The sequence below is a fragment of the Drosophila innubila genome (assembly GCF_004354385.1).
Source record: "Drosophila innubila isolate TH190305 chromosome 2L unlocalized genomic scaffold, UK_Dinn_1.0 4_B_2L, whole genome shotgun sequence".
NCBI classification, from domain to species: domain Eukaryota; kingdom Metazoa; phylum Arthropoda; class Insecta; order Diptera; family Drosophilidae; genus Drosophila; species Drosophila innubila.
The window spans coordinates 6,859,384-6,885,939 of record NW_022995372.1 but is presented as its reverse complement, the minus strand read 5'-3'; the positions used below and the strand labels follow the sequence as shown (position 1 = coordinate 6,885,939).

Here is a 26,556-nt window from a genome sequence, read left to right as displayed (position 1 = left end):
AACATTTTTCTTCTGTGGCGCTTCAGCGAATTTGGTCATGCATTTTTTATAGCCCACACACATGTGTAATTGCATGGGTTTTCTGGGGGAAAGGTGGTTGTGGGAGGCAGAGTGTATGGCACGCGGCGTCTGACAGTCGCGTGTCTCTGTTGCTAGTGTATTGTTCTCAGGGAAGAACTCGGGATAAATTACCTTTTTCACGTCACTTGTCGCTGCCATACAAGGTTCTTATCTTGCAGCAATCTTGGCTTTAATGTGCCGGACCACTCTCCCCTTTTTTTATTTCATTTCATTTTGTTTACATGTTGGGCGTCGTTTTTATGGCATAAAAATTCTGATTTCCAGGCCAGAGTAAAAGTAGAACTCACGGCTGGATGCCAATTGCCCGATCTAAAGTTGACAGCAACAACTTTTCCATATTAGCTAAACATATACACGTATATACATATTTTTTTATCTACTATTCATAGTCAGGATAAAGCAGCGGGAGGTTTATACAATTTTGTCCTTGAATCGCGAATGCCGCAAACAATAAACATGTTGCAACTTACTGTAGCTATAGACCTACAAGATACCCTAGAGTTCATTTATGGAATAAAATTTCTAAAGTTAATATATAAAATCTGAATAAGAAACTTAAGTTGTGAGAAAATGCTTGAGCTTTATTGTTTTTTTTTTTTTTTTTTAATCGAAAAATGTTTTATTTACCAATCCAATAGTAAAATCTGTTAAACAGCTGTAAACTGCTGTAACATTTATTGGATTAATAATCAAAATGAGTGTGTCTTACAAAACAATATGGATTATAATGACAATGGAACTAAATATTTTAGATTTCGTTTTGCACATTGCATATTTGAAATTTAAAATGTGAATTATTTCTATATAAAATAAAAATTACGACATGAAACTTTACTTTCCAATTTGTATTAAATTGAAAATAACAAATGTTTAAAATCCCTTTTCTTATACAAAAGTTAGCAATGACTCTTATTTTTGGTTTACAAGTAAGAATTGCGGAATACGAGCTATTTTTGGTTTTAAAATAATATAAATAATTCGGTTAACTTAATTTATCGATGCAAATAGGAATTCTGATATAAATTAAGTCTCCACTGAGTCGACATTATTTCAGCCTATCCATTTTAGAGAGCATTAAATGTGCTCAATGGAGCAGGAATTTTGTCGTGCGCCCTTCCGCGACAAGCCTCACAATCACAATCATATTCATCATCATCATCATCATCATCATCATCATCATAACCGTCATCATTATCAGCGACCTCCTTGTCGCATTTTGCGGTGCTCTTTTCCTTGCACACGCTTTGCCAGTCCTTACAGTGGCTCCATCATTATGTGCAGTATGTATTATTATATTCCTCTTATGCAATTGTCGGTCTTGGGTTTTGTGTGTCAACAACAGCAACATCAGGCGCAGCAGTTACAGTTGCAAGTGCAAGGATAACAAGGAGCTCAACTTGCTTGCCATTTTCTAATATATATTACCCTAAGAGAATAAAACAGTGGCCAAGTTTATTGTTCACAAAAGCAAATTTTTTTTTTAAGACAGCCATAAAAATATATTTGCCATTCTCTTTTTACTTCTCATAAATCGGTAAATATTATGCAATTCTTATAATTGAATAATCTTTGATTAATATAGGAAAAAATAGATAAATAGAGTTAAGATATTTAAGTACATTAAGTACATTAATTTTTGCATGTTTTTCTTTATAAGTGACCATAACATCCATGTTACCACATACTGTCCACATTACATGTTTATAGGCTGATTCATGAGTTATTCTTAAAAACTGAAATTGGAGGTAAAGAGGAGTTAAAGAGATGAATTAAATGACAGAAACTAAGTTAAAAAATGAAGTGAATAAAATTTTTATGGAGCACGTATAAATGCTGGATGATTTTTTATTGAACTATACCTATAACATACGTATAAATGCTGAATGTATATTTAAAGAGATAATTTTAAAATGCAGCCGTCAAAATGCGTGTGTGCATTTCACCGTTATGCTCCAAACGTTGCATATTTTTAGGGGCAGCATCTGTTTCAACTGAAACTGGCTGCGGGCCATGTGGATATTCCTCTTACCACATTTATTTTTGATTTATAGCACCGCTAGCATTTCGATTTCTGTATTGACTGAGCCCAGAAATGCGCATTTGCATATGTATGTACATATCAGAGAACTGCAACGGGTAAGAGATGTTCGATCAGACTCGAACATTGACTCGTACTCGTTGTGATTTTTTCACTTTGTTCAAGCGATCGGAGCGGATCGCTCGAACTGAGCGTTTGATTCGAACGGTCAGTTCGTTTGCGCTTGCAATTATATGTATTTATGCGCGTAAATATGTATATAAATGCAATAGTATTAATGCTTAAGACGTTTATTGTAAAATTAATTACGGGCTGCGTATACATACGTTCATATGTACATATGTATATACATACATACATGCAATTACACATTCCCATAATAAAATAATACTATTTTAATTTTTTTAAAGACTGGAAAAACTATCAAACTTTAAATTATTTAAAATAAATTATACTTTTATAATATTAATTAATTTAATTTTTTCATTCTACTTTTAATTTAAAATTTAAATTTTTAACAGATATTTTTCATCATTTTATTTTATATTTTATAAACTATTCTAAGTTGACATTAAATAAATAAAACATATTTAAAACTCAATAAATAATTAATAATAAATAAATAAATTATAAATAATAGTTTTAATAAAATGTGTGTACATAATTGCGTTCATATAAATATGCATTTACATAAATATATTATAATTACATAAATATAAATGTATGTACATATAATATATGCGCACATTTACTTAGAAGAAGAAGCAGGAAAAAAAATACAAAATCAACAGTGTCGTTTTCGATCGTACTCGAACAATCACAATCAAATCAACTCAGTCAGCAAGTTCGATCATGACTCGTGACTCGAGCGAAACGAACGCTCACAAACGCTCAAAAATCATTTCGATCATTGCTACTCGAACGTGATTGGATCGAAACGAACGCTCACAAACAATCACAATCAAATCAGATCGTATGACTCGAACGCCACTCGACCCGAATTGTTCGAAAGCAAAAAAAATCATACCCGCGACTCGATCGTAAACAAAGAGACCCGTGACTCGATCGAACCCGTTGCTACCGAGTCTCTGAGTTGATTTGATCGAACTTGTCGCTCTGGTGCTCAATCATACTCGAACATACCCGTTGCAGTTCTCTGGTACATATGTATATAACAGTCCCAAATAGTCCCTCTTTCTCTCCCTTTACATTTCTCTTCTCTTTCGTACAGTTAGTAGGCGGTTCTTTATTTATGGGCGCTTGTGGTTCAATGTAAATTTATCGATAAATGTTTGAGTCTACCGAAATGCATATTGCACATGAAAACATACGTATAATCTAACATGTGTGTGTGTGTATATGTATGAATGTACGTGTGCATATCGCACGGCATTTGTGTGCATTCGACAAATACATATGCGATAAATATCATCAACAAATTTCGGCAAGATATTTAGCCGTTAATTTATGGGCTCAACCATGTGCAAATTGATAATTAAAAAATATAAATATTTCTACACAATTAGTAAAATTTAATAGATTAAAATTCTGTGGTATAGATTTTATAAGATACTATATAATTTGTATAATGGGCATTGTATTGTAAAAGTTTTGCAGTCAGTCTGCAAAATAGAATCATCTTTTTCACTATAAAATCTTCTAGAAATGTATCAAGTAAAGCTCCACATAATAAACTCCATTCACTACAAAGTGTAGTCTGAAATTTGTGCAGCCCCTAAAAGTATGCAAACCATATTTTAGTGGAATTGAGAGGCAAGACAAATTGGCAACACCTTAAAAGTGTTTTGTTGCTACAAATTGAAACTTGCAACAGAACATTTTGGACAGGTAATTAGTTTTGGGTTGCCATGCCGCATTCTCAACATTTTATTTGGCTTACACAAAATTTTTAATTTGAAATTCCGTAGGTAAACACAGCAACACACTCCACACACACACACACACACACACACACACACGAACACATGACGTAAACGTGACTCATTCGCCGGCATGCTGCATGTGGCACATGAGACGCCAAACCGCAACGCGTTGCAAGCAACTTGAGCTAATTTCATTAAATATTCATGGCCACGACGCAAGCAACAACAATAACAACAACAACTAGTTGTTGCATCAACGTTGTCAAAGCACAACGAAGAAAAAAAGAAGGAGGAGGCGAAGAAAAAACACCAAAATGCAGTGGCTGCTCAATAGCTGCAACGTTGCCTCCTCTCACATGTCGCAGATTTTTAACGTGCCACACACACACATGTGGCACAGTCTCGTGACAGCAAATTTCCATTATTCGTTTAGGCAGCTGCCTCTGACAAATTGTCATTTAATCATTTGGCAGTTTTTCCCAGGTTTTTTTTTTGCTCTCTTTCGAACAAAGTTCAAGGCCTATATTGGCTGTGATGTTTGTTGATTAGATATTGATAGATTGATAAATTGATGGTCGTAATACAGGAACAACAATAAATAACACACAAAAAAATTCATTCTGTAGTTGATAAATGAGTTTCTCTCTGTTTCCCTTCTGCCATTAGCACTAATTAAATAAAGCGCTACACAAAACTCTCCAAGTTGCCAAAAAGTACTCGCAAAATTTTGAACAATAAAAAAAACAAAATGAAGCGAGACCAGTTTTTAGCTGATTCTCAGTTGCGGCTGCTGCATAAATAAAATGGCGCACATAAATGGCCCACGGTGCGACTGTCTGTCGGCAGTTTTTGCTCTCTTTCTCATCTGTATTTTTGCCATATTCTTTTTGGCCAGAAGGCCATAAAATGGCTGTCTATGGGGTACATAAACATTTAAAAGGGTTCACAAAGTTTGTGTACCCAAGTCAAGTGGCAAACTGCACATATTCGCTGGGTACGTGTCGCCGCTCTGTGTGTTTGCTTTGGATTTCAGCTGCGAAAATTTGGAAATACTTCAGAAAGGTTGCAAAGTTTCTCATATTTTGCTGAAAAATGAAAAAAATAATTGAAATAATGAGATATAGCGCAAATATTTAAACTGTTTCAGTTCATCTGCATGAGTTCTTAACTCTATACTGCACCAAAAAGTATGCTATAATTAGTAAAGTTATGCTTTTTAATTTGGATTTTTAAAATAACAAGTTTATTAACTATCTTTACCTTTATTTATTAGTCTTTTAAAGTTTAAATTTAACAATAACTGTTTTTGTTATCACAAAACCCAAACTGGCTGCTAACTTTGTGGTAAGCCCCATCAAAAACGTCTATTTGTTTGCAGTCAACACAACAACTGGTGGTTGAGAAAGCACACAGATAACCTACCTGACAGAATATAACTATAAATCATAAATACAAAAGGAGTGCTCTTAAAGTTATCTTGAATTCTTACGGGAAAATAGTACATTATTTTTAATTAAATTAATATAAAAAGTTATTTAATTGCAGTCTAACTATCAAGTCTTATTAATTTGGCTTTTAGATTAATTCTAAAATGAATCAGTTGTTTTCTAAACTCCTACTTTGAAGATATAGTTTATAGCTTACTACCACTTTATGTTATGAAGCTCCTAAAAAAACTTTAAATTTTGTACAGAAATATAGATTTAGTCTTAAAGATGAAAATAGATTCTTTTTGTTATTTATTTGTAGCGTATCGCAGAGACTATCATTGCCCTCTACAGCTGTCGTACAACATTCATAAAAATTCGACGGTTTTAATCGTCTGTTTGTCTTTGTTCTGCTTGTGCATTTCAATTGAAATAGATTCAGTTTAAGTTTTTTGCGACAAGCTTTCTGGAACATTCCGTTGAGCAGTTGTCTGCAGTTAACTTAATGAGAGGTTTTGCTCTTCTTATTCCTTCTCTTTAGAGTGCTCATTAAAATTTAAACTCATTAATTTGGCTTTATTCACTTAATATTTGCATTACGTAACGAATTACCTTTTAATTATTGTAATATGTTGCAAATTTACAATTGAAAATTATTAAAATATTTGAACAGCGAACACGACAGGCCAATTGAATATTTAATGCGTATTTTATGACATCCATTTAAATTAATTGCAGGTGCGACGCCAAAGTGCGCAATCAGCATAAACAACGAGCAATTTTAATCAAAATTTATTTAAATAGATTACGGACAACGCGTTGACAGTAAAAAGTACGAAAATTTTTTAAAATATTGAACAGCTTCATTACGAGTGACAAATACTAAATACTCTTTAACCATAATTGCTTTCGATTTTGAGGCTTTTTCATACATAGGAACAAAGCCAAAACACTCTAAATTTACAATTAGCTTGTTTTCGCAAATATTTTGCACTCTTTTTCACTTCATAAGCAATTTGTTCTACCCTTTGTAAGGGTATTAATATGTTCTGCAGATACATACAAAAAGTGGTTGGTTTTGCAAGCCAGATAATAATTGAATTTTTTATTGAAAATGGAGATGCAGCAAAAGAGAGGATGTAAAATGAAAGAGCTCTGATAACTATTAGGATAGTCACTGGGAAGGCAGAAATAGGAGAGCGGGAGAGAAAGGAAAGGAAGAGGAATTGTGAACTCAACTGAAACAGGAAAGATGAGAAAAAGTAAATATCTTATGCAAACTTGCTAAAGTGGCTTACGAATCTTTATATAACTTTCAAGAACTTAAAGTTTATTTCTGTGTTAAAATGTATGACATAAATTAAATCAAGTTGTATAAATCCATGGGTACTTTTTTTTTATATAAATTTTATTAGAAATAAATATATTCTTTAAATCTTGTAGTATTATATTAATTGATAGAGCTTATATTTACGATTTAAATAAATAGATAGCCGCAATTTTCCTCAGGACTTATAGATATTGAAATCTATTCTTTAAAGTAAATTTCTCTGTTAAAATTTATATTAAAAATAAAATCAAATGAAGTAAATTTTACTTGTAACTGAAAATATGACTTCCTATAATATTTTTTATTGGATTTTCCCACAGACTGTCGATTACATTCATGGTTTCTCCTTTCATCTTCCATTGTTTGCTCTGTATATAATATGTATTTGGTTGTGTTCTGCCATTAAATATTGAGCAAATTAAATAAAAACGTGAGCCGAAAGGTGTAAAAACGTGCTGCAACACACACAGTGTTACAGTGTGTGGTATAACATGACCATATGATGATTGTATTACCTCGAACTTGCTCGCTTCTCTTCTGACCATTCGCACTTTATGTGTTTGTAATTGAAAATTAAGCGCCTGTCATCAGCTTTGGTTGGAGAACGCCGAGTGCAGAGCCAAGTCGAATGTGTGGCCAAAGTGAATAGGTGGGTGTGTGGTTTGAGGTAGGCGGTGCTGACTGTACGCCAGCAGGTGGATGGGGCGCAATTCGATTCAATGACGCACTGGAAAATTGCCAGCTAACCGAGCGATGCACTTAAATCCGTGTGATGGTTGCCATGTGCGGTTAATTTGTTTCAAATCGGCTTTAGTCGAGCTTTCCCTACAGAAATGTGCAGTATGATAGTCTTGAATATAGTGTCCTTACTCGTGATTGATTAGTTTTTATTGCTTAGGAAAAGCGACTGTGAAACTGAGAAGATTAATTGTTAGATATCACGATTTTATCACAACTAAACTGAAATTAAACTCGAAAGCTATTAAAGCTAACAAACCAACAAAATTGTTGGTAAACTATCAAAATTCTTATTTAAATTTCCAAATTTTATAATTTATAAACATAATCTCTTTACTTTTAAACAGCTACAGAAGTTATTTCGAATACTTCAATACCTATTATTTAAATATTTTTAAATAAAAACTTTTAACTTATAAAAACAACCCTCAACGTTATTAGGAGATAACCTGAAGATTTTTTCGAGTACATCAGTATTATAATTTTCGATGAAACTTGTTTTAGTCTTTTCGTAAATATAAATCTAAAGCAATAAAATTCCAGCCGAAAACCAACAACAACTTCGTACTATTTACATTTCTGGAACACACCTATATACTATATTATATACTATATTATATTTAGCCATAAAATAAATAAATCACGATTTTACCAATTTATTTAATTAAAACATTTTAAAAGTTTCGCCTGAAAGTAGGCAACAAAAAAATGCACTCGACTCGATTGAAGCCAATTGCTTGCATGGTATTTCACGGGGAGAGAAATTGAGAGAGAAATAGTGAAAACAAACAATAGAATTCACTACTAACCTAATTTGAATCCCATATTCCCACAAGCAACAGCAACAAGCCACAATTGTAACTACAACAGCAACAACAAATAGAACAACAACTCAAGAAATTTTTAATGCGCCGCGGCGCGCCGTTGCACGCGATGGTGGTTACGGAAATGTATGATGAGCATTCTGCGGCAGTGGAAAACAGGGTGAAAAACTAAAGTCTTATACAGTACATGCTTACATATAAATGTGGTTAAATGAGCGTGTGTGTGTGTGTATGTGTACGTTAGTGTGTGTCTGGGTGTGTCTTTGTGTGTGCAGTTTGACTTTGTCTAAGTTTATACCAATGTTGGGCTTACATATATAAAGTACAATAGGAGGTTTTTCTTTTGATGGGTTTTTCCCTTTGCGGTCTGCCGGAAGTAACAAAATTAATTTGCAACCGGTGACTTTGGGACTCGCCTCTGCTCAGCCATTTTGTTAGTTATATTTTCCAAAAAAAACCGAAAAGGTGAAGAAAAGGAGTAAAGTAGAGGTATTTTATTACTAACGTTTTTCTCACTAGTTGCGCTTGGCAAGCACTCTGGCTACGAGCGTCCGTTTTAATGCTCATTATAATTATAAATATGTGCGTGGGTGTGTGTTAGTCTGTGTGTGTGTGTGTGTGTTTGGTGCAGTCTCAGCATTTTTATGGGCTCTTGATGCCGCTTTCTGTGCATCGGGGCAAGCTGCAAATCAACACAAAACAAGCTCACTTAATGACTTGCCCGCCAGGTGGCGTTGCACAAAGCATTATGAGTGTCCAAAGTGTACATATGTGTGTGTGTATTTTGCTTCCTTATGTATACATACAACACATTTCATACGCCCCGTTGGCGCAACCACATTGTCATACCCGTCTTCAATTGTCAATTGTCAAAGTGGGTATATGAGTTTTAGATGAATCAGAAAAATAATATAATGAAAAAGATATACAAAAATATATGAAATAGTAGATGTAATTGGAAATCAATAAAATAATAAAAATACATCTAAATATAAGTTATATAAACAAAAGCTTATATTTGGACATACATGAATTTATGAAATTATTTAGCGTATACTAAAATCAGTTGAACTTAAGCAATCATTTCTTGTTGTTAATAATATTAGAAAAAATTTAAGAATATTATCAATAAATCAATCAATTCATTTTATTATACCCGTTACAGAGAAAGTTAGTAAAAAGAAAAGGGCATGCTTAAAATTACGATCCGTAATTGAAAAATTTCCAACATACTACAAATTATAAATCTTTTAATTATTCCACTTTTAAGTATTTTAGAATGTTGATTTTAAACTGAAATTATAAAAAGACCCTTTTAAAACATTAGTGCAAGTATATTCACAATCGGTATCGCTTCAATTTACATGTCTCTCTTGGGTTTCGTGTTATGAACACTTTTAACACCCAACACTGAGGTGCTGACATGACCCGGGCACATTAAATAGACTTTGCAAATTATGTAAGGGGAGGTTGAAACAAAAATAAAAGGAATGTGGCACATGGAGGGCAGTCAACTCTATGAAAGTTTCGGTCTGTGTTGTATGGGAAAATACTTTCTTAATGAATGGGAAAATTACATGTCCTTGCAGTTGAAAGAATTGTATGCACATAATTATATGGTCATGAATTTGTGGCCTTGATGAACATGTGCACAGTATTTAATGCGTCAAATGAGCAGCAGAATAACATCTAAAAAACATGAATAAGTTGAGAATGAAGATTTGAGATACAGATATGTAAATTTAAATTTTGCTCCAAAAAATATGTAAGTAATTTTTGTAAATAAAAAAATTAAATTAAGACCATAACCTAGAGTTTGTCATGTTTGCTCATGTAAAGTTAACTTAAAAAACGTAAATGCAAATGAAATAATATTAGCTGAGATCTCCGATTTACATAAATAAATATATGCCGCATGAGAAAATGAAATAAGCAAACATCAAAATCGATATGCCCCTTTTAATGTACTTATATATTCATAGATTATAAAAAATGAAGAAAGCACTCGACTGCAAGACACCCTGTAATATTGAATATGAAAAACGTATTTCTTGCTCTTTGATCCTAAACAATAATGACCCACAAGTTAAAATTATAGAATCAATTCAATTGAGAGTTACTCCGTAATAAAAGGAACTGAAATCAAATGGAATCGTCAACATATCATAAATATTTAGTATCATTAGGTCTATAATCTCAAAAATTTTATTCTACTTTTTAGCTGTTTAACTCTAGTATACCCTTTTCAACTCTTTTAATCGGTATACTATAATGTACCTTAATAAAACGTCAAGTAAGTATGAGTTCCCTTAGCGAGTATACTCGTATCTATAGCATACATACTTACGAGGGCTTATGCAAATGACCTTCGTTCTCTATTTGGTTGCTCTCGTTGTTGGTGTTGTTGTTGTTGCTTTATTCAAGCTACATAATTGAGAAGAGCAAATGAAAAGCCAAAGCAAAAACTAGAAGGAAAAAATAATGTACGTTGGAAGACTACAAAACGTTTGACGTTTGAAACTTTTGTTTTCTTTTACCCTCGTATCTCTCTCAGCTTTTCTCCTTTGACTGTCTGTCTGTTTTGTCGGTATTTACGCTTGAGCATGCACTAAGACAGCTGCACATCCTGGGCCCACACACACGCACATGTCGGTGATAGTGCGTCCTTTAGAAACTTTGCTAACATGTGCTACCAACAACATCTTATAGAATTCAGTAAACTAAAAAAATAAAATGAAAATCAAATAAAAATAAATAAATTCTCAGCTAACTTTTGCCGCAGGCTGCAATACAAAATATACGTGTATATAATTTTATTCATCTTTTAACAATCGTTTTAGGTACCGAATCGTTGACAGTAGTTAACTTTATAGTTATACTTGAAGAGTTGAACTAATCTGGCTTTATTACATAGCTTAATTCAAGCCTGATTTGTGCCGAAAGTTGATTCAGTCTTGGTCGCAAATGTTAAGTCTCCACAGCATTTTGGCGGGTTCAACATGCCACCATCTTTCGCTTTAAACTATGCACAAGTTTTGACCCCTTCTCCGTCCCTCTCTACTTCACTGCTCTCATCTCCTTCTGCTGCGAGAAAACTTTGCAAAGTTCAAAGCAGAAACTATGTGAACTGCATTTGCAATGCGGCAAATTTGGGGTTACTTTTGGATAAAGTCAAAATCTGTACCAAGACCAACCGCATATTTCAAAGAAGAAATTACAACGCTTAAAAAGAAAACAAATTTTTTTTTTTTTAATAATTTTATATAAACTTAATTTAAATTTTATTTTTTGACGTTGTGTTTCATGAAAATTTGTAGAATATATTTTTACAAATGATTACGACTTTTCTTAGATCAAATATTTAATTAATAGAATAGGAAGAATATTTTGAAATAATACATTTTATGTTTTGAAATGCTAAACTTATTTAAAGAATTTTGATAATACTTTTAATTTTAAAATGTTGTACATTAAATGTTAAATAATTAAATCATTAGCAAAATTTTATTTTAAAATTGATTTAACATGGCTTAATATTCGCCGATGATTTTCTATTACATATTTAAATTAAGTAATTATTTAATTTTGTAGAGTGCATGTGCCTTTAAGTATGCTAAAGTAACTAAACTTGCAACACATATCAAGAAACTGACGCTAAATGAAAGTGACAGCCACGTATTTAGAATATTTTGAAGCAAAGTCGTTACTCATACGCCGTGTTGTCTTTTAAAAGTTTTTATTTTCTCTGCTCGTTAGCCTTGTCGCTGGCATCTAAATTAAATGACATTGTTTTTGAGGCGCGCATCTCAATCGTAAATCATGTGATTATTGTTGCTAAAATTGTTGTTTTTATTATTGTTGTTATAGTACTTGTTGTAATTCGTGTTCGTTGGCAAAGGTAAACAATGTCACATAAAATCCGCAGTTCTCAGTCGGTTTTTCCGCCCATTTACAACCCACATGAGCTATAGAGCTTAGATACCACAACAAAAAATTTTGATATATATGACAGTTGTTATTTTGTTGTTGTTGTTCTCGTTGCTTTTGTGGTTTTTGTTGTGCTGGTTGCTCTCCCTTTTGACAGTAACATGCACTGCAGAAAGACAAACGAAAAGAGAAGAAAAAAAGAAAATAAGAACAAAAAAAATGAAAACTAGAAAAAGTGTTGTAGTATTGCAAAAAGTTGTATAGTTTTGTTGTTGAGTGTAAGAAACGAAGTTTTTATGTGTGTACGTGACAGTCAGCATTTTCCTTCTTTTCTATACTCTTTCTTTTTTTTATATTTTTTACATTTGGAGTGATGTGAGTCGGTGGGGGGTGAATTTGGGTCAACTACTATCGACTGGCAGTTGTTGCCTTTCAAACTGTCAGCGACACGAGAAACAAGGAGCAAAAAAAAAATATATTTTGAAAAAGTGTTGCAACAGTCACTAGAGAGATGGACAGTGTTCGTTTGGGTTTTTGTGTTGTTGCTGGGTTGTGATGGGAAGCCACTCAAGTGCAGTGAAATGTGATTTCAATTGCCATATGATTTTTGAAAATGCAATAAGAAAATGCAAAAAAAAAAATATGTAAGGGTGTGCTTACAAGTGAGTCGAGTGAAAATAGAGGGAGAATGAAGGAATCAAAATGTTGGCTTAAATAATTTAGTTGATTACGTGGTTACAACGCCCTTAAAGCTCAAGAAGTGGTTAAAAGTGCCTGTTTTTATAACAGCATAAAGTGTGAAAGTTCTTAATATCAGAAATATAATATATTTAATATAAGAAAAAATGCCTGAAAAGTTGTTTATTTTAGTCAAAATATTAAGAAAATGCAATATGCTGTTAATAGAGTTAATTGCTTAAATTCAATAATTGCTTAAGTTTAAAATTGTCGTTTTGGTATTCTTTAAACATCTTATAATAAAAAAAAACCTTTAAATTTTTTTTTTTTTTAAATGAGTTTGACCTTTTTTTAATTCTTATTACGTTATTAAGTTTATAAGTTTAAACATCAATTATCTTTCTGATTTAAGGCTAGACTCATCTTAAATTAGGAGCTGGGAACGATAATTTAAAGAAATATAAAACTTAAATTTTTAAAGTATTTGCTGCGAATACTTATTTATATTTCACATTCCATTTTTAACTCAATTTTAAAGAGAAGCATATATTTCCACGCTAAAAAAAGAATTTCCTAAAACATTAAGAGTTTCAAAAATGTTGTTTTGTCCTTTTAAAACTTAGATTATTACACACCGTATAATATGTGAGATCTGTATATCTTTCATTCTTATCTACGAGTATTTTTCATTACATATAGAAGATGTGGTCTATCTTTCTCTTGTACTTTTGGCTATTTAACTATTTTATTCTCTTTTTGAATTTAATTTTCACTGTGGAAATCAGAGATGTACACACACAGAAGAGCTTTCAGTCATAAACCACAGCATTCAAAATGCGCATTACGAAATCCCAAAAACCACAAACAACTGAAACATACTACGCAATTCACAATGCACAAATGAATACAGAGACAGACAGAGAGACAGACATGGAGACAATGTTGCCAATGGATTGAAATGCACCATAGTTAGAGACAACAATATCAACATACAACAACAACATGCAACTGACATGAACAAGGGTAACAATGTTACCAAAAGATAATAAACATGACCACAAAATGTTCAGCAGCTTCATTATTGTCAACAGTTTTGGCTATTTGGTAATTTGCAAATTTGCAATTTGTAATTATGTAAACAAAGAGGGAAATTCAATATTTTGCTTATTGAAGCGGTTAATGAACGCCGCGGCGGCATTGTAAATGCCACAAATGCGATAATACAACTTATACTTGCCACAGACTTAATATCCCATTTAATGGAGCGTAATTTCTGACCTTAACCCCCAAACAAATGATGATTAAATTTCACTTTGAAATCTGCTATAAAGTGCACGCTTTCAAATCAATTTTCCATCGCAATTGCAATTTGGAAAATTGCTTTTGTGGGTGGGACAACCCTCAATAAGGTGTGGATAGCCAAGGGGACTCATCAATTCAATGTTGCAAACGAACGATTTACATTTGAAATTTTGTTGTTGCTTCAGTTTATTTTCTATCTTTATTTCTTGCCTCAAATTTCTTTAGTAAACTGCATAAAGTTCGTAGTTCTATATGGCAAAAAAAAAAACAAGTTGCACGTACATTTTATCCTGTTGCACAAGGCTGCCGTAGCTGCCCCGTTTGATAAATGTCCACTCTGTGCTAGGATTCTGATTCCCCGGAGCATGATAAATTACTATGCATATTCTAAAACGAATCTCATATACCAAAGAGCTTAGAGAAAATTGCAAAATGTGGAAAACTACGTCACATTAAGCATCCTCTGCTAAACTCATTAACTACAGGATAGAAAGTAACCTATCAGTTATATTAAGAGTAATTTTTTTTAAATATTATTAATTGCGACTTTAATCAAGAAATTCTAAATAAAATTTATCTTTAATTTAAGTTTAATTATTATACATCTGAAAAAGAAACCAATATCTTCATTTTAACTATGGAAATTATCGGGGTGAAAAAATTATTTTGTTCTCTTCACTTTTTAATGTTCTTTACACAAAAAAAAGCATAAAACTTTTTTTTTTAAATGAATAATAATTTTATAAAATAAAATAAAGTGTTAACACGGAATAAAAACTAAATATTTTTTCAGTATAAATTTCATTTATACCCTTCTGTCAAGTTTTTTTCTGTTACTTGATAAAAAAAACTGTCTAGAAATTAAGGTATAGAAATGTATGTTACCTTAGTTCTGTTTATTCTTAAAATTGTTCTGATAATCTCTTTAGCTTTTATCTTTTTATCCTTGAAACGAATATCCTTTCACTAAGTCCTTTAATTACAGATTGCCTGTATCGTATTTGTATAGTATGTGTTGCACAATATAAGCTGCTCTAAGCTCACTTCCAACACGTGTTGCGCAAATGTTTCGGCACATTAATTTCGAGCTAAATTTCCAGCTAAACGTACATTAAATAAAACGTAAGCACACACAATGAAAATATATATATGTATATGTATATATCCTTATGGCAATCATAAGAAACCCGTTTATAAAAACACCCAAAAGGCGGTTTTATTTCTAGAAATGTTTTTCACTTCCAACACCCGCATCTTTCTCCCCATCCGCCCACGAAGTTCAGAATACAAATTAAAATGGTAAATGTTTTTTCTTCTTCGTTTTTTTCTATATATTTTTTTTGTTTGGCTTTTGTTATGACCTTTGCTTATTTTGTGCCTGTTTTTATACCCTGCAGCTATTAAATTTCTATAGACTGTCTTCGTTAAGCTTCGTAAGAGGTTACTGAAGGATTTATTTGTTGGCATTTAATTTCTTATCTTTTACTACGAATTCTGTTCACTAATCAACATGGGTTTATTCTGAGGTCAATAGTACTGTGGCAAATGATTTTACAGTTTGATTTCCAAGAACTGTTTGTTTAATCTGCAATAAACTGTTCATACAATTTATACATTTTTAATCATGTTGCAACCTTCTTTATTCGACTTCAAGTAAAAGTAGAACTTAGTATAGCTTTAGAAACTCGTAAAAGCTTTTAAAGTAAAGGGTATCACTAGTCTATCACTCTCGACTGCCGCAATTTCCATTGGTTTTCATACATTTCTTTGTTGGCTCAGCATATTTTCTACGGTCGGCTCTTTTAATCTGCGCATAAAAGTATGCCATGATTTTTTTGTTCTGGTTCCTGCCTCGAACAGCTTGCAAATAAGAAAATCTTTTAAAAATCTTTTTCCTAACTTATTTGCAACTATTTCTGAATGGTCGTCTTCTCTCATCTATCACACAGCATGTGTTTGGCTTAACGACTGCCACTTGAGGCTGAAACGGCATCTGCAGCTCTCAAAATTGCACATAAATTTTGTAAACAAGTGTCACGGCCTGGAAGACAATATCGAGTGTAAAATATGTTCAGCTTAACTCTCTAACATTAATTGTCCCGCTGGCAGTCTGCATTTGGTCCCATTCTTTTGCTGTATATCTGTATTTGCATCTCTTTTTTCGATGTCATCGTCTAGTCGCCATAAAAATGATTTAATTTTACGCACGACTGCGGACTTTCTAAAATTATTGCGCTCTCATAAAGAAAGAAATGCGCAAAATATAAAACGAAGCGCAATTTTTAACATACGAATAAACATATATACACCCCGCACACTTGCACACATTTTTTCTCCAACACACTAAATTGAATATCTTAGGAAATAGAAGAAAAACTATTGGACTTGAAGTTACTCTGTAGGCCATTTAAAATATTGATTTGGTTTTCTTAACAGTGCTCAAAGTAAGAACACAACTTGTTACTTTTGTTGGATTTGCTCGCTGTTCTATGTTAAACAATTTCCTCTCCTCTAGGTTTGATAAACTCCATAACCTTCATTTTTCATATAATTTTAAACAGCTGTCACACACGCATACACATCAAACACACACATGCATGAATATTGCGCAATATAAAAATCGTTGCGCAGACTTTTTCAATTTATTGTTGACTTTCTGGTGAGACGTTTTCCATGCATATAAAAATATAATGCGCATATTTGCAGACTGTGCCATAAAGTATGCTTTAAATTTGTCAAGTTAATAAAATTATCTCTGTATTTGGTATTTTATTGTACAATACATTCTGTCTGTATGTTATTTAGTATATAGGGGTGATAATAGAAAAAGAAAATCCTTTGTATTGCGGTTAATCTTATTAGAAATTGTTTAAGTCAGAATGACAACTTTATTTTATCTCAAATAACTTTTGCTTGCTTACAGAATATTTTTAAGTTGAGCTTTTTCTGAATAAATCAATGAATAATTGGGTAAGGACAAGGAGTAACCTCCATAACTAATTAAAATCTATATTCCAAAAATGTTATTTAACATATTTTTTTTATTGAGAATTTAAATATTACTATGATTGATTTCTAGTTAGTTGAGCCTTTTAACTCTTCTATTCTTTCCTTAATTATTTATTTACGTATATCGGCGAAGTACATTTGCATGAATAACTAACTATTTTATTTGTAACTTTGTAAATGCAAATGTTTGACCTTAAGTTTTGTGCTTGAGATTTTCACCCAAATGTTGACCAGTTTTCCAGGATCGCCATTACCCAATGGTTAACAAGATAAGCCGCTTAGTGAGTGGCCCGTTGATGGATACGAACTAATGGCTTGTGAAAATGTTTCTAGCTCAGTTGTAAAATATACGAGACAAGACGAATTGACAACTCGAAGGGATAAGTTTATTGAGTTGTTCAACGTGCAACAGGACAGAGACAGATACCTAGACTGTCAGTCAAGCGACTTTAGATGGATAAGCGTAAGAAATTTACTCACATGTCTTAGGACTTAAGTAAAATATAAGTCGTTTCATATTATATGACATGTAACTTTTGGCTTCTTCGAATAGAGACAGAAAAAAAACTCTTGATGTTTTAAAACTGCACTTGCGTAAGATTTTAATCAGCTTGTGCTTCAGTTTTCTTGAGAAAATTGCTCCAATTAACATTTGAATTGCTTTTTAGAAATTTAGAACTAATTAACAAATGTATGGCAATTATGTAGCTTACAGTAAATACAAGTGTATGTGGAGATGTGTGAGATGCTATGGTGATATTACTGTAAATGGAAAGCATCAAGTGTACTTGAGTTGAATAAAATCCATTTTTTTTTCTATTAGACGAGCTTGAAATCAATAGTGGTGTAACGAATAAGAAACCATTGTAAAATATTTTTAACATATATGATATAATCGTATAATTATTTAGTTACTCACGTTTACTAAAAAAACCGAAAAATATTTTTTTGTTTAAAATAATAACTTTAAAATAGGAAAACAACTGAATTAAAAATTAAAATATACAATCTAAAATTGTAAAATAATAGTATACAGGTGTGTTCTCAGGTTGACACAATTAAATATTTATTAAATTGAATTAAAATATCTTTGAATTAAATAAAAATGCAAAAAAAAATAATATGTTGGAAAATGATAAATCTCGAACATTTTAGGAATACCAACATTTCAAACCGTTGTTTTAAAACATATTTCCTTTCAAAATCTCAAGAGACTTCTGGAACACACCTGAGTATTAAAATATTCAAAATAAGCTACTCCCAAAAGCATGCTATATTAATTTTAGTAAATCTCATTTTAAATCTAACTAAACTCAGAGCAGACTTTATTCTTTCTACTTGCATGTGGTCCAATTTAATATCATATTATATTATTTGCTTGCAAATATCTAATATTTGCATATTGATCAGGTTATTAAATTGTGTATTGGCTCATTTTGGTTTGATATTCATATCTAAATCAAAGATTTGCATTTAATATGAATATCAAATGTCAAGTCAGCAAACATTGTATATCTATGGTAAATAAATGCTGAAATGTTCCATAATATTCTGATTTAGCTTATGTTCATCATAGCGTTTAACCCCGACAATCGTTATTGATTGACAATCCAAATTATGCATGCATATCAGCTAATACACAAGCAATCACAGATACAGTAGACACACACTACAGTACACACTCACTCGACAAACGCAACTCTTTGAATTTATGCAATGTTCTAACCGAATCTGTCCTCAAGTTGTGTCTGTTCCTTAATCCCTTTCTCTAACGTTAACTGTTATTAATACTCATACTCTTTACCAATACAGCTACACTGTAGTTCATATGCTGTGCTGTATATAAATCGATAAATTTTATTTCTTCTTTCCCGTCCTACGGACCACCCCCACCGCCACATCCGTTGCGCTGTCGGGCTAAGGACAGCCGCTTGCGCTTAACCCACATAACAGTTTATACATATATACCCTGTAGACTGTGAAAATGGGGAGTATAAAATAAAATTCTATAAATTATATATTTGCTTAATCATCATATAAAGTCAAGGATGTTGAGATACACGCAAATAATAAGCTTAAAATAGAAATAAATAATTTAAAAAAAAATTTTCTCAGGCTACAGGGTATTCTTTTTGTACAACTGCTAAATTTTGACATGTGTTTTATAGTATATCGACATTTTGTGGTCTTTATTTTTATTAATAAATTCACCCAGTTTATTTCTTCTTCTTGCTCTCTTTTTATTCTGTCTGTTTGACTTTGTTTTCGGTTTACGTTATGACAATAATTCAGCATTTGTGTTTTACTCGTTGCGTGCTGCGTTTTTCCTCTTTTTTCATTCACTCGTTTTTTATTGTCTCCTTACTTATTTCCGGTTTGTCGGCGATACAAATATTTTGTTTTTGTTATATTTTTTCGGGACAAATATTTTGGAGCAGATTGTTAAGATTGTGTTTTTTCCTGGCTTAAAAGGTTTGTAAAGCGGGGAATATTTAGTTAAGCTCAAGGTGGGATGAAGTTAAAGGTGCAAATAATTATATTTTTAATAGTGTTATTTAATTTTTATTATAGGATCAAAATTCAATAATAAATTATATTCATTTATTTAATTTAGAATTTAGAGTTAATACCACAATCATAAAGATATTTTAAGTCAGCTTTTTGTATTTGTAGATTAAGTTTCCATTAAATTGCAAAGCTGTAAGTTCAGAAAACCATCTATATAAAAAGTGAAAAATTTTTTAACCGTAATTACAGATAATATTATAATTTTTTTTTGTCACAGATTTCCATAATACATATCATAAAACAATTAAAAATGTATCATACGCTACCAACTGTTTAAATATGCGTAGATTAATCAGTTATTTATACGCTCGCGAGTCCTTGGTAGTCGTCCTTTGGTAGACCTTGTAATATCTCTCATTAATAAACCTTCACGCCATATTGAGCCATAAAAAACGTTCATTATAGCGCATTCCCCAGAGTCCTTATCGATGCCATTTACTCTCGAAGCAGCAGCTGCAATTCACCTCCTCTTCGTTCTGCTCCTCTTCCTACACTTACTTCGTCCCCTGTTGGTGTCATATTGCAATAATTATGGGCCACATATGCGAACTGGCTGCGAAATGAACAATTTTCACTGCCTCCGGTGGCAAGTGAAGGAAAACTTTGTGCATTTTCTAGTTGATAACAATCATTGAGCTGTGTTGGGGATTGAATTTCAGGTCTGGGTTGATGTTTGCCTCGCCTGCAAACTTTCGACATTTTCTATAAAGCGCGCGAAAAAAGTTCAAGGACATTGCCAAATGAATGTTCGGGAAGGTTGCCCTCACTTCAATGATAAAGCAGCAGGCTTTATGCTTGCTTAACTTGTTTGTCTGTGTCGTGAATTGCATTTTCCAATAAACCAGACTGTGTAAACAGCAATGAGTACCTTTAATACTTGTATTTGCAGCTCTTAGAACTAGTTGCAAGCACATATGGTAGAATGTGAAAAAAATGCGGCTAAAACATTTTTAGTTGTTTTGGAAACGATAATATAATATTATAATGAAATATTATTATTAAAATTTGTGAACTTAAAGACAATTGTTGTAAAATTTAACAATAGAAACTTTTCACTATTAACTTTATTTTGGCTGAAGAAGCAAACTATCAAAATTAAAATATGTATGTAATTGTGAAACTTTACAATTGAGATACTGTTTCTTCCATGTATATTTATTCTTGCCAAGCAAAAAATATTCACATGCGAAATGTCGCCAAATACATAGTTACCCCGTATAAACATTATCCTTATCTTTAGCCATTTACTGCCCTCTTAAACATAAATTATCTATTACAATCCCACACACACGTGCTTAATTACCTCTATCTCTCGGTTCTTATAGTCCCTCTAATGCTCTAACATAATTTCGTGATTAAAGTAAGTCGTGAAACGTGGAATTTCATAAAGAATTTAACGTTACCCGTAACAGAGTCCCATTTAATTATATTAGACTGCAATTAGCTATTTGGTAAACTTGAAGAAAACAACCCAAAAAATAGACGAACAGACTAATAGTATGGTTGCTAATATACTCTGTATATGCCCCTTTTTGAAAACTTAATACTCTGATAACCAAGGCTGCAAACCACCAAATTTTTGGTAAAGGTTCGGTTCGATGGTTCGAACCATAGAGCAAGACTTTGGTTCGCAAGCCGGTTAATATACCTCCTAAACCCAAGGTTTGGGTTTGAACCTTGGTTAAATTATGTGCAAAAAAAACATTTTTTTTGTATATCATTTTTCTTGATTTTTATATCGAAGTAAATTTAAAAATAAATAATATAATTTATAATTGTCTAAATAAGTACTAAGATGACCTATTTTTTTATGACTCTTATGTTATAATATAATTTAAGTGAACTTGTTTTGTTTCCGCGCGATTGAATTCACTTTAATTCTCGATAAGCACTAAATTCCAAGAAAAGTTTGAATTGTAGATCATTTAGTTCTGCAAATGAACTAAGATGAACAAACTCCAGTGAGTTGTCGATGTTTTGCATGGAAGTTGAAGTATTCGATAATCGCTTTCGCGAAAATCGAGTTGTCGATATTTCGATGTATGTTTACATCACTAATAAAAAATATGCAACAATTTTTTTCGAACCGAAACTTTTATTTAAGAAATGGTTTTGGTTCAGGTTCGGGTTCACGGAGTATACAACATCAAACTTTCGGTTCACGATTCGGTTCGAATTGCTTAAAATCCCGAAACGAACCGGCTCAGCGAGGTTCGGTTCAGAAATGTTTTGCAGCCTTGCTGATAACACTATTAAAATTTAGTCAATTCCGACAATGTCTTTTTGACCATTATTTGAACACTAAATTCCGCAATTAGGCTTTGTTCATTTTCAAAACTAAAACTTCTTTTGGAAACTTCCATTTTTTCTTTATTCCGCTTCCGTTTTCCTTTCTTTCTTTTAATTTCTTTTTAAGTATACCCTACTTCAGATTTACTACGGGGTATACAAAACGCCGAGCTCTCAAGTTGCATAGCTTGATGACATCAGCATGTGACAACCCTGCTGCTATTTGCTCACCCCTCGCACCTCACCGCTGCTTAGCACCCACCTCTCCCTTTAGGGCCACCCTGTTTTAAAGTACGTTGAACTGGTGCCAAGTGGAAACGCCCCAGTGAACTACAATCCAGAGTCTGAGCACGTGCGTTGCAGGCAACGCGGTGGGGGTGAAAGCGGGGCAAAAGACTTGATGGCGCCAGGGCGAAAAATAAATACGCACTTTTCTCCTAGAAGGGGGTGGAGCTGGGTCAGGCTACTGTCTAAGGCCAAAACGACAGCTGCCGCAATCTGTTGAGACAGTTTTCAGAATTCATTTGGTGGTTGAGGGTGATTTGGTGGATTCTCTTAGACCTGTTTAATTACAAAATTCATAAAAATGATCAGAAATCAGAAAGATTATAATTAATGAAGTGTACAAATAAAAAATATAAAATTTTAATTATTTCTTGATTTTATTCACTTATAAAACTTAAAAATATTTATATTTCTATAAAAATACAAAAACTATAAAATATTATATTTATTTTTATTTAATCCATAATATAAATTTTTCTTAAATATTTCTTATTGTATTTTAAAATTTTTGGAAAAAAAAAATATAAAAATTTACCAAAAAAAATATATGTACCAAATAATTTAATATGCAAAAAATACTTAACTTAAAAAGTTAATGTGATAAATATTGTTTTTGTTTTTTATGATCTGGAAAAAAATGTTAACTAAATTTTTAAAAAATTTAAGGTTTTGTTTTTAAATTTTGATGACATTATTTGTAATTTTTTTTTAAATTATATTTATTATGTTTGATTATATTTGATGCATAAGAAATACTAATACAAATTAATATTAAATTTTTTTATAATCCTTATGTATGTATTAAAAATGTCTATATTTTCACGATACTCCATACAAATTGGAGTATATTCGGTTTTTTTTCAACACTGCATTAATTTTTTTCGTACTGCATTTTTGGCAACTCATAACTCATGTTTAATTAGGATTTCTCTTCATTGCAGGATCCCGCAACAACGCGAATTCCACGTCTCGATGGCATCTCGCGCATTCCACCGCCGGGCAGCTTTAGTGGCACCGCCAGCACCACCACCTCCCACATCCGCCCACCATCCACAACGGCAACTGCTTTAAAAAGCACAACACAAATATTTCGTCGGCCTGTATTGCCGGCCAATAAAACACGTCCGATAAGCTCGTATCATCCAACGGTGATGCCACTTCATGAACTGGGTACAAGCATCAAGAAAAGCGCATCCGGAGAGAGGCTCAACAATGCGGTTAGCTTGATATCCAATCGAACTACAACGGTGCTAAAAAAGTACTTTGGTCAGGGTAAGATGATGGGCTCCAGTGGAGGAGGAGGAACAGGTACAGCAGTAGGAGGAAGAGGAGCAACTGCATCAACTGCCTCCGCCCTGATGACTAGCTCCTTGCCACAGACGCCGTTGCCAGTGTCGAAGCAACCTACCCAACTCACGAGCAGCACACCGATGCCCCTAATGCGCTCCGAGACATTTGTCTGCGACGAGGAGGAGGAAGAGGATCATCAGGATCAGAAGGAGCAACAACAGACGCCGAATCGCATAAATTTGGAGAGCACTCGACTCTCTAATGTGGGATTTGGACACACTCTGGACATGGATACAACCAGTGTGAATGTGAATGTCACATCAATGAATAGAACTCGACCTGTCATACCTGGACGGGATCAGAATGTCACTCACATTGTGAGTCCCATGAGCTGTGCTCACAGAACCAGGCCAATTATTGCAACTGAAGAGCAGAGCTCTCCCATCGATTGCACACATACTTTGGCTGCCAGTCGAGATCGAACTCATACTGTAATCCCGCCCAGCGACGTGGAATTCTCTAAAGAAATGAGACCGCCGGCGGATCTTACACAAAATCTTGATTTAACCAAGAGCATGGATCAATTGCCATTGTTGGAACACATGTCCATACCCTCGGGATTGGATATGCTCAGTGTCCAGCCGGAAATGGAGTTGAATGCCACGGATTTGGATGTGACATTGACGGCGCTGGCGCCGAATAAAACCAACATGAAGTTGCCACTCAATTCAACAATTAATACGGAACGTTTGCTGGACATCAGTGGACTCCAGTCGCCGGCGAGGCATATTCAACTCCTGAATCTGACACGTGAATTTCTGGAGCAGTCACCGCAACGTTTATCCAGCGGCGGACGTCGTTCCTTGGGGCAGCAATCGTTGGTTTGCCTCACACCGCAGTCGGCAACAACAACGCCACATGGGGCACGTTTCCAGCAGACTCCGGTGCCGGTGCACTTACTCTCCCCATTGCTAAAAGCGGCACGCAGTGATCTCGTCTTGCCCACGCGGACTCCCGAGGGAGAGTTGCCACATTTGGATGCAACTTTAACGGCGGTGCATGGCGCTTTGCGTACTCCACGTACACGCTACAGTTTTGGATTGGATTTGCAGGAGACAACTTTGGATTCTTCTATTGATTTGGTGGATAACTCGTTCTCCACATCACAACAACAGCTGCAACAGTTGCAGCAACAATTGTTGAAGAGGCAACATAGCATTGATTTGGATGAAAGTCTGGGCATCTTGACTCCAGATCAAATGAAAGAGTTTTTAGATTCCTCATCCCAACACAATAATCAAAGCCATCAACTGGAGCTGCAGCTTGCAGCAGCTGCAGCAGTGCAACATCATCAGCATCAGCAGCAGCAACAAAATTTGCAACACCAACAACAACAACAGCTGCAACAACAACTGCGCATGGAACAAACACCTTCACCGGAGGAGTTGCCGCTGGATCCCATAGAGCCACAATTGGTGGCTGCCATTGTTGCCCCTTTGGTGCAACCAGCCGCTGTGGTCGTCAGTGCAAGTGCCACTGCCAAATTGAGCAACAGTTTCATCACCAGCGTGACCAGTGTGACCAGCCTGGATACCGGCTATCAGGGTGATGGCGAAATGTCACGTCCCGCGTCACGTGGCGCCTGCGATCATTCGCCTAGCAATGGCCCCCATTTGGGGCGTGTCAGTCGTCAGCCGAGCTTTCCACCTGTGCCGGCGGCGGCGGCGCCAATGCGTCGACAGGATCCGATGACAGATTCCGATTTCTTTACCGAATCCGATGCAGATGATGTGTTGCAACGTGGCGATCGACGTGCTCAGGTCATAGATGGACAGCTCTATGGACCGGCGATGCAGCCGAGCGCATCGGTTCCACAATTAGAGGACTCATGCATGGAATCGTCAGGTATTTTCACCGATGTCGAAAATCGTTGCGATGAGGAAATGCGTTTGCCCGAGTTGGAGATTGATATGGACGTGGACATGTCACCCGATGATTCCACACAAACCATGCGCAAAGCTCAAGGTCAAGCGCCAGCTGCTAACCAACAACAATTCTCACAACAACAGCAATACTCTCAACAACAACAACAACAACAACAGCGTCCGCTCTCTTCATCATCAGCTGCGACGCTTTCGCTTTCGCTCTCAAATCGAACTTCGTACTGCAGCGTTGACGGCGGCAGCGCAAAAAGCTTTTGCGACGAAGCTTTTAACGCTAGCGTCAGCAGCAGCAGCATTGGCAGCGAACAGCAGCAGCAGCAGCGATCGTCGGCAGCGCTTTCAGTTCAACGCGCAGCGTCGCCGCGTCAACAACAAAACGCTGCTTCATCATCGTTAACGTCGCTCTGCACCATTGAGAACTTGTCCTCAAGCTCATCGCTCGTCGCGTCGTGTAAAACAAAAACAAAATTTACAACAACAACAAGTGTAACGGCAACAACAACAGCAAAGGCAACAATCGCACGTAAATCGCCTTCGCCAAATAAATGGGATGCCGTTATGAATAAAATCGCCAGTAACAAGTCAACAATTAAAACAAATTACAGTGATGTGAAGTCTAAAGTGTCCACCACGCGTGCCAATATGACCGGATCAGGATCAAATGCGTCTGCCAAATCTGGCAACGCCACCAGCAGCGCCTCCAGCAGCTGCAGTCCGCGCATAACTCCCACAGTACGTCGCTCCCCCTCCGCCACGCCGGCAATTGTCAAACGCAGCAGCAGCAAGTCAGCTTCGCCGTCGGCGTCTGCGCCGGCGTCAACACGGCAGCCACAGGATAAAGGCTCAGTTGGCGCCGGCGTCAGCGTCTTTGCGCGCTTATCCAAGTCTCCCACATCGCCCACAACGTCGGCAGCAAAGCGTTTGCAGCCAGTGTTAATTAAACG

General features: G+C 34.5%; 2 protein-coding genes across 3 annotated transcripts in view; both read left to right on the top strand.

Moving 5' to 3' along the window:
* Window positions 1-25,278, top strand: part of LOC117779746 — a 26,949-nt gene extending 1,671 nt beyond the window's left edge. Inside the window, exons 2-3 of the mRNA XM_034616044.1 lie at window positions 23,321-24,936; window positions 25,179-25,278. Coding sequence (XP_034471935.1) covers window positions 23,321-24,936; window positions 25,179-25,278 — 1,716 coding nt within the window. The remainder of the gene's footprint in view (window positions 1-23,320; window positions 24,937-25,178) is intronic.
* The window catches only part of LOC117779518 (serine-rich adhesin for platelets), a 73,298-nt gene continuing 72,015 nt past the window's right edge, over window positions 25,274-26,556 (top strand). For both annotated transcript variants that reach the window (XM_034615738.1, XM_034615737.1), the window contains exon 1: window positions 25,274-26,556. In XM_034615738.1, coding sequence (XP_034471629.1) covers window positions 25,286-26,556 — 1,271 coding nt within the window. In that variant the 5' untranslated portion in view covers window positions 25,274-25,285.